The 10,139-nt window shown below is 33.8% G+C and overlaps 1 protein-coding gene across 1 annotated transcript in view; it reads right to left on the reverse strand.

Annotated features, from left to right (window-relative positions):
• LOC145296910 (sulfotransferase 1C4-like) overlaps positions 1 to 10,139 on the reverse strand; it is an 84,146-nt gene that overhangs the window by 20,979 nt on the left and 53,028 nt on the right. The window contains exon 2 of the mRNA XM_080143076.1: positions 522 to 748. Coding sequence (XP_079999202.1) covers positions 522 to 748 — 227 coding nt within the window. The remainder of the gene's footprint in view (positions 1 to 521; positions 749 to 10,139) is intronic.

The raw sequence follows: 10,139 nt of genomic DNA on the forward strand, positions 1-10,139 counted from the left end.
ATTCCGGAAATAAACCTCCGTTTGTGTTGCACATAAGATTTCTTATTTTTATTTTTATTATTTGTGGAGGAAGTCAGTTCCCAAAAAAAGGCCAGGCGACCCCCACACACTTGAATTTTAAATAGTATTTTGATTAATCTATAACACTTAAATTTTAAATCACGTTTTCGTTGGTCTGTAACACTTACTTTTAAATAGCTTTTCGGTTGGTTTGTAACATTTAAGATTTCAATCGCATTTTCGTTGATCTGTAGCACTCAAAATTTTAAATAGCATTTTCGTTTGTCTGACGCAATTAAATTTTAAATAGCATTTTCGTTTGTCTGACGCAATTAAATTTTAAATAGCATTTTCGTTTGTCTGACGCAATTAAATTTTAAATAGCATTTTCGTTTGTCTGACGCAGTTAAATTTTAAATAGCATTTGAATTGGTCTGCCAAGTTTGAAATTGGATTTTTTTTTCATTACGAAACGTGCAGATTGAAATGAGACAACATATGAAGAACATTTTTTTTCTTACCTTGCAGTTTTTTTGGCTGAGTTGAGTCGGAGCCAAACGTTTCTGCAAATGAGTTTTGATGATTCTTGGCGAAGGCACTTGTTCGGCCAACTCGAGTCCGACTTCATTCAACTCGGTGTCTTTGAATTCCAGGAATGGTGAACGGAAATAAACCGGCTTTTCACTGGCACCTTTAATATTGCCATTATTCATGACGAGCCAAAGAACCTCTTGGAGCCAAGTTGTACCTATAATGGAAAGTTGAAAAAAAAATGTGATATACGTATATCTGTACGTGATGTTGCCAAGCTTATCAAAAACCTTGATTCCGAATTTCTACTGTACACTCTTTAACCCTTATCCTTGAGTGGCCTCTTAGCCTTGATAATGTGGTGATGCCTATGTAAAAAAAATGAATCATTACTGTAGCCCGATAATAAAACAACAAAAAGACAAATTGCTGTTATAATTCAGTTGATCTGTGTGTGTGTGTGTGTACATGCGCACGCGCGTGATACCGTCGCTTAATGTAGAAAAGGACCCCCAAACATAGTCCGTTTTTGACTGTCTGTTCATGTCATTCCTCGGATTATCTTCTCAGCCTGATCTGCTCTTGCCCGATTCTGACTCCAATTTCTCTCCCGGGAACTTCGAGCCACCAACCTCCGTCAACTTTTCCAAACTAAAAATTATCCATAAACTAATTCTGAATCCTAAATTTATCAACTCAAAATCGGAAATCCTATGGCCGGTCTTTTTTCTAAGAGTGTCGATGAGCGGAAAACTCACCGCCCATCCTGTTTCTGACCACCTTTCTGTGCTCTGAAAAATCATTCCTAACCACTGTTATGTTTTTTTTTAAATTCCCGATCCTCCCCCCCCTTTATGAATCACTTTTTAACACTCCACCCAGGGTAGAGGAGTGACATTACCATTACTTTCCAGAACTTTCCATGTCCTATTATTAATGTTGCAACTCACTTGATGCTATAACACCTTGTTGGTAATTTGGAAAATTTCTCACGACTTCACTAGTTTCTGTACCCTTACACTGGAGACCTGGATCGCGTTTTTTTTTCTTTGGTCTTTCCATTCTCCTAAAACCTTCATGGAAATTTTCTGTTGTAACAAGCGATGTTGGTACTGCTATTTATTTATTTGTTTATGTGTGTGTGTGTGTGTGTGTGTGTGTGTGTGTGTGTGTGTGTGTGTGTGTGTGTGTTACAGGAGAGAGGTGATGTCAGTGCATGGGTTTTTTCTTATATAGTCACGGTGGTAGTTTCAGTTCCCCTGGATTCTGACAATCTTCTTTTGTATATGTCTTATTTTGTTTATTCTGTATCATTACTTTTCCTAGTGATGACAGGAGCTCATGTAACAGAGTGCGGACGCGCGTATGCAAATGCATGTGAGATGGCGTCACCGGTAAGAAAAACGACTATAAAAAGGAGAAAGAGCATATTAGAGAAGACAATCACATTAGAGACGTGAATGACGTTCGAGATAACGTTAGAGATCTTGCTGACGTCACAACCGTAACGAGAAATCGTGCATAGTGGGAGGATGAGGAAATAAATGTCGTTGTTACAACGGGAAAAAGCAAGTTGAAATTCTTTCCTATTTTTTGTCTATTTTGCGACTGATGCTACAACGTGTTGGGTAATGTTACACTCAGATTATGTTATTTTTATTATCTACTCTGATAGTTTCAGTTCTTTTGGTATCGTGTAATGTTACAGTTATTACTATTTACTCACTAAGAGTGTTTACACAAGTTGTTATTGCTGACTGATTATTGACAATAACTAGTGGTGTTCCATTGATTTCTCACTGGCAACGATCGTTAATTTTCTCTAGAATTTGAGTGACAATAAACTTCACCCAAGCTTCAAGTACTCTTCGCACACTTCTAGTAGAGGTCTGGTTGGTGCTCTCCCTCATAGGTCTTTCTACCCTCCTTCTATTATTATTATTATTATTATTGTTGATATTGTTTCAGTGCATATAATCAAACGATGACATATGCCAACCAACTTGTTAGCCGCAGCTGCTGTTTTAAGACTATGCGACTGAAAACACAGACGTGAATCAATGTGTACCTCTAGATCTGTTCTTTTTTGCCTCTGTGGTTACTGAAGAAGTTGTGCCCATCATGTACTCACGGCACATGCAACGAAACCACTGACACGTTCGTAGGTAGCAGCAATTGAATCTCGAGTATGCAAATAATCAAGTCGTGACGCGAGGTGACGTCACAGCAAAGGAAGAGAAAGAAAAGGAAACTGCAGAGATTTGGAACTATACTAACAAAAATGTGGAACTCGTTAGTGCTCCGAACTTTTAACAAAATTGTCAGACGACGGTGTGCCGTGGGGCTAACTGCAGACATAGTAGCTGGTTGAAGCTGTGAACTGGGAAACTGTTAATTGGTCCAGAGAGGAATAGCAAGCTACCATATTGTCGCCGGCTTGGAAAATTACGTGCCAGTGGTTTGTTGATGAAACTACCATTAATAAATGAATTTTTTTTCAACTGCAAAAAAAACAAAAAAACTCGTGTCGAATTTTTTCCGTTTGTTTCTTTGTTTCTTTGCGAGACTTTCGTACACAAGATCGGGTTCGTGTTAAAATGCAATCATCACTTTACACACACATACGTATATATATATATATATATATATATATATATATATATATATATATATATATATATATATTAAGCCAGTAGAGTTTAGTTTCCTAGAAGTACATTCAATGAAACAACATGTGTCTACCAAAGAGTGCTCAATGAGTAAACAGAGCAGGTATATGAAATTTATTTATACAAACATTGATGGCTACATATGTGCATACATGTTTCTGTAATCACCCGCGTTGGGGGATTACGTCTTCAGGCCAAGAATTGTCGAGTGTTCTCGACGATAATTCTTGGCCTGAAACGTAATCTTCCAACGCGGGTGATTACAGAAACATGCATGCACATATGTAGCCATTAATGTTTGTATAAATAAATTTCATATATATATATATATATATATATTATAGATATCGAGAAGTGACTTGATTCCAAATATTTCTCATATGTTATATCTCCTCTCATTTGAAAATAGGGCGCACTCCTAAAAAAAAAATAAAATAAAATAAATAAATAACAGACCCCCCATAAAAGTGGCCACAAAGTGGGTGCTCATTTTACGTTAAGTTGATATAGAAAAGTGATCTCCCACTTTTTGAAACAATAATGTGCAACCTTAAAAGAAAATGTTACATAGCCCACTACGCAAGTTAGGTCATTAGCTTTCCAACATGCCTTCATTTGTTTAATTCTGATCAATAGTCGCCGAGATTTCGAACTTAGGAAATTGCCAAAAAAAAAAAAATAAAAGGTGATATATCTATATATATACATACATATATGGATATATCTATACTCGTAGCCAAATTGAATATTGAAATGCTCATTTCTTTGGTTTTATGGAAGGAAACTATTTGAAAATTTTCAGGCTTTTTGAAGATTATAATACTATTCTATGGTTAATACTTTATGAGAATTGGTAAAAAAGAACTTATATTTTCAAACCAATAAAAATATGCCCAAATTTGCTTTCATTTGTATATATAGTGTCTGGCAGGCCAGCTTCAGTTTTGTTGCTTCGTTTGTCTCCTCATACATTTGTTGGTTTTGCTGTTTCGGTTGTCTCCCCATACATTTGTCGGGTTTTCTGCTTCAGTTGTCTCTCCTTACATTTGCTGGTTTTGCTGTTTAGGTTTTCTCTCTGTGGCCTTGCCAGGCCACTAATATATATATATATAGATATATCTCTACTGGTAGCCAAATTGAAGATTAAAATGCTTATATATTTACTTCTATGCGACGAAACTACACGAAAATTTGCAGTTTTTTTTTTTAAAGGTTATAATACTATTCTAAGGTTAAAAAGTTTACGACAATTGGTAAAAAAAAGAACCTGTATTTTCAAACCAATAAAATATTCGAAAATTTGACTATATTTGTATATATAGTGTCCTGGCATCAGTTTTGCTGCTTTGGGATGAATTTTGCTTAGGGTTTTTTTTTTTTTGCTTGTTTTTTTTTTTTTTTTGCTTGGTTGTCTTCCCTGTGAACTTGCCAGGCCAATATATATATATATATATATACTCGGGTTTTTTTATATTCAAAAGTAATGGACTAATGAATTCAACGAGGTTGTTAGATAGTGCTCAATAAAAAGAGCTGATAATACTTGTTTATTGTTATATAAACATGCTCACATTCCGCTGCTACAAATAGCCACTTTCAGGTTATTCATTGAACTTTTGAATAGTCAAGTCGCTGCCTGATGATATCTGTTGTTTGATTGAAACAAGTGGCTATTTGTAGCAGCGGGATGTGAGCATGTTTATATAACAATAAACAAGTATATATATATATATATATATATATATATATATATATATATATATATATATATATACTAAAAATGATAATACAAGTCTTAAACTATGAAGATAATTTTCTAAACATTTCAGAGAAATAGTATTGTTTTTATTTTATTTTTAGAAGTTTTTGTACACTCGCTGATATTTGCCATCGTCTGCTTTGCTTGGTAGACGCATTTGAATCGTTCAACATTCTTCAACAGATCAACTAAGTCTTAGAAGAAAGAAAATGGCCGCTCGGACTAACGAAGCTTACTTGTCTAGAACTTGAAAAGACGCTTTAGAAATGGTCAAGTCACTCTCAGAAATAAGTTAATGTGAGAGGAAATGTCATGTGTCACAAGTCTCCATCCCCCCAAAAAATATCGAAAGGAAAAAAGGAAATTCTGTTGAAAGAAGCCACGTTAAACATATATTTTATTTTGGGGGGGGGAGGCATAGGTAAAGGTTACTTTTTGATGTTAAGAATGGTGTGAAAAATAAAAAAGAAAGGGTACTTATTCAGATTAGAACTTATGCCGGCATTTAGAATCAAAGAAAATATAGAAATGTCCATATGATGTACGTACCAGTCACGGGGCGAAGATGAAAAATTCCAAAAATCACGTAATTTCTCAAGTAGTTTTAGTTTTAATCACGAAAATCAAATTTTATTCTGTTTCGATTTGGCTGAAAAAAAAAAACAAAAAACAAACAAACAAAAAAAACGTCCAGGACAATGGCAGACACTCCTAATATACGTGGCAACTGTCAAAGCAATCACTGGTTACCTACCCTTAATATGTTCTTTAGTGACCTCGTCTGTAACTTATCGGTAAAAAATGGCGAATTTGTTTTTCGTAAATAAAAAAAAAACAAAAACAAAATTACTTGATCAATTTTTGTGATTTTTGGAATATACAATCTTCATTCGATGACCAGTATGCATAAAATAAAAGTTTATCTTCACTTTTGTTTATCGCTATAAGTGTCAATCTGAATAAGCACTAAAGAAACAAAAAGAAAATAAAAAAGTAAAAGAAAAACAAAACAAGGTACTTGTGTAGGCACCGCCAAAACTGGGGGGGGGGGCAGGTCAGTACTTTTTGACGGACCGTCTTTTTAAAAATCTACCAAAAATCAGGTAATTATCCGATCAATACGAAATTTTCAGCGATTATTAAGAGAAGAATGAACTTTATAACAGTGTACTTATTTTTCATAAACGATATTTATATATATATATTTTTTTGCTTACAACCCCCCTTGTTTTGAAGTGGGAACAAATATGCTTAAAATAATCATCTGAAACTGAACAAAACATATTGTGTTGTTGTAAGGGACAGAATTATAGATTAAAAAAAAAAATTGTTTGCATACCTTATTTTGACGTCTGAATATCAGAACTTAGATTGTGTTTAATTATCCCGCTTTTGAGTTTTGAAGTGTGAAATTCGGTGAATATGTTGAGTAAAATAATTAATTTAAGTTAAGCAAAACAAAAAAATTTTTTTTTTAATATTTATACGAAAAAAGCCATTTTAAAATTTTTGATAAATAAATTAACAATTTTTTTTTTAGCGAGCCGAATAATGCATGACCATTATTAAACAGGGCATGCTTTGAATAATCGATACAAAAAAAAAAAAATTCGATAAATGTTGTGCCCTTTGTGTTAAAAATAGCATCATCTTTTTCGATCCCGTTTGAAAACGTTTGCCGCCTTTCGACTACGGTGGACCAAACGCGCTGAAATAATTTTTTTTTATTCTGCTTTAAATTGCCCCCCCCCATTTTGGGGAGCCTGGCCCCCACACACATACACATTAAAAACCAAACTCATACAAATGGTCACCCATCTGGTACTGGCCAGTCTCAGCTTAATAATACATTGAAATTTTCGTCACTGAAAAATAAGTTTTTTTGGCCTCTTTGGTCTTCCATAGTTTTCTTTTTATAAAACGCAAACGTAAACAGAGTCGATCTCGACTCTGCATCGAAGCGAAATATCTGGTTACCTATATGAATAAGTGGAATTATTTGAAATTCAGGTACTTATATTATAATATTGTTGCATATTCTCTTAGAAAATCATCCTAAATCTTAGTTAGACAATAAATAAATAAATTAATTATTTCAAAAACCTTTTTTTTTTTTTTAAATATTTAAGTACGTTTTTTGTGCAAGACAAAAAATGTCAATTGTTAACTTTTTGGGAAAATTTAACATTTAAAATTTAATTAAAAATAGTAGAAAAGTTTTAAATTATTCTGTTTTCTATATGATAAAATTCAGGGTTTTATCTTTCTGGGAAAAAAAGTTACTCAGAAATAATGGATTTTAATAAATGTAATTTAGTTTTAAAAAACAACAACTTGATTTTGCGGCCATTTTTGGCGGTGCCTATAACATGTGCATTTTAGTTTTCGAGGACAGTTTTTTGGTTTCACTTTTCAAGACTTACACTCAGGGTAGACAATTCCAAAACTTCTGAAGTTTGTAAAAATTTCGCGTACTTTTCTGTTAAAAACAACACTAAATTAACACAATAATACAAAATAAAATATTAATTATCTGAACTTTTATTGAATTAAAATTTTTTTTTTTTAGTTTTTATAAGAAAAGTAAAATTTCCAAATCAATTGCAAAAGGCATTTGTGTATTTTTCTGAAATGAATAAAAGTCGTCATTATATGAAAATGAATAACTTTTGTTGGTGTGAAATAGCGAAATTCGAAATTTTTAACATTAAACTTCAAGGCAACTTAATGGTCTCTACTTAATTGTCATGTTACACTTATGAATATATCCAAAAATTATGAAAAACGATAAAGTAGAAAAATATTATTAAAGAAAACATTTTTCGGCGAAAATTTGCGAAAATGTTTGGCTAAAAAACAACGGAGAGTTCCAAGGGGAGATAAATAGTGTGTAACTATTACCAATTAAAAATAATAATAATAAATTGTGCATTAACAATCACTTGCTTTGTTATTATGTCAAATGTTCCCAAAGTAATATGGCGAGGGGTTTTTATGATAAAAATAGAAAACTCGTTTTTTTTTTAAAATCTTTTTTTTTTTTTTTTTTAAATAATGCGATAATATTTACGTAGTTCTGACATGCCACTTAATCATTGTTTTTAGTTGAAAATGACACAAAAAGTCAGTAGATACCATTGTTTTTTTGTTTTTTTAATCGATTTTTTCGAATTTCGAATTTCGTTATTATAGTGTAGTTGCGCCCTTTTGTTTTTCAAACGAACATTTTATTGAATTATTTCAGAAAAGACAATTCTGAAATGAATGAAAGTTGTCCTTATATGGAAATGCATGACTTAAAAAAAAACAAAAAAATTTTTTTTACAAAATTTAACCGTCATAATAAATATAAACAAGCATTAAAATTTATAGTTTTGAACAGTCATTTGCCCCCACCCACGTTCCGAGTGGAAGTCTTAAAAAATGACCTCCTCCAATGTCCTCAAAACCTTAAATGCACAAGTACCCCCCAAAAATATAACTGTGACGTGATTGAAATATAGAAAAAAAAAGTTAGGGTGACAACCTTGTTTCAGTGAATTTTAGTATAATAATAGTATAATAATAATAATAAACGTATGAATTCTGAAAATAGTGGTCAATTTGAATTATGGAACAGTACAAGTTTCCACATACATTTTACTCATAAAACCCCCCACATTTTTTTTCACTGGATATTGAGCAGGGAGCAAGGACTGCTTTACAAAATATTCTCTGCCAGCGTTCCCATAGCCTTGAGCCCTTGAAAGGGCATAGGCCATCTACGACTTTGTAGATGCTTTTGTATCAAGGAATTCTTTTTTTTGGGGTGGGGGTGCTGGCCCTACACCCAACCTTCCCAGGAGATACATACAGCACCTGGCCTTCCCAAATCGTCACCCATCTAGTACTTGCCGGGCTCAACGTTGCACAACTTCGGTGATCTGGCAAGAACCGGTGTGTCAACGTGATTGTGCCGTACTTCTCTGCCAACGTCGCTCATGAGAAAACTGACGACATGGTAGGGTATTTATCTTTCATTATTACTAGCGGGGGAACCCGGAGTTGACCGGGTGTTTGGAGGTGTGTGTTGGGGGGGGGGGTAGATCAAAACGACCCTGTTAAAAGAAAAAAAAAAACGTTGGCTGAGTGTTTGAAGGTGTAAAAGAAAAAAAAAGGTTTTAGTAGGAAGGTAGGCTCGAACTCGAAGCCTTGACGCGAAGGTGGAAACGAAAGAGGAAGAAACCATGACACCTAACCATCTCAGCCACAAGGGAAGAGGAATTGAAAAGTGTCTAAATTTTACATTTATAAAGTGAAATTGACAGGTGCAAGAAAGTTAAGTCGTGTGATGTTTGACCTTATTAAGGTCAAACTAAGTTTGGCGCTGCAAGCCAGTTTCTGTTTCCCCCACCCCAGCATTCCCTTTTTTTATGCGGCGGTCGAAAAAAAATATCGAAAATAGTGCGTAAAAGTCGGGCAAATTAAAGATAGACGCGATCCCCGGTCATAACTTGTAGATATTATTATCTAGGGGATATATCAAAAGTTTTGGCGGACATACAGAAAAAATGCACACACACATACTTTCGCTTTATATATATATATATATATATATATATATATATATATATATATATATATATATATATATTATTTCATTTTACTTTAGTCGAAGTTCTCAAAAAAACAAGGAGTCCCTTCTTTGGGCTAACGATTTATTTCTATAGGAGATACATGCAACGTTACAAGGCATTACACTTTACTTTAGTAATTCATAAAGATAAAACTGGAAAGAAATGAACAAAAGCATTTTATTACCGTTACTCTCCCATCTCGAAATCAATTAAAATGTCTCTCGTTGCCACATGTCAATCCAACCTGAACGCGTTCTGCTTTATTCCAACCGCATGCCACAGCCGGCTCATTCTCATCTCCAACCTTACACATCCATTTTCTTCTGCTCATACTTGTCTTCTCCCCTGACCACATACATGATGTCCTTTTTCCTTTTTCTTGTTATGCCAGCTCGCGCGCACTTAATTTGCATATGCGCTTTTTTTTGGCTACTGCTGCTGCTAATCTCTTTGCAAGCCAGCCATCCTTCGCTGCTGCTAATATTTTTCCATGCACTCATGTGCATTATGTTACATAGATATTCGAATATTCTATTAAAATTAATCTTTACTTCTCAAACATCG

Source organism: Euprymna scolopes, chromosome 17 (genome assembly GCF_053919585.1).
Source record: "Euprymna scolopes isolate OS-2025 chromosome 17, ASM5391958v1, whole genome shotgun sequence".
NCBI lineage: Eukaryota > Metazoa > Mollusca > Cephalopoda > Sepiida > Sepiolidae > Euprymna > Euprymna scolopes.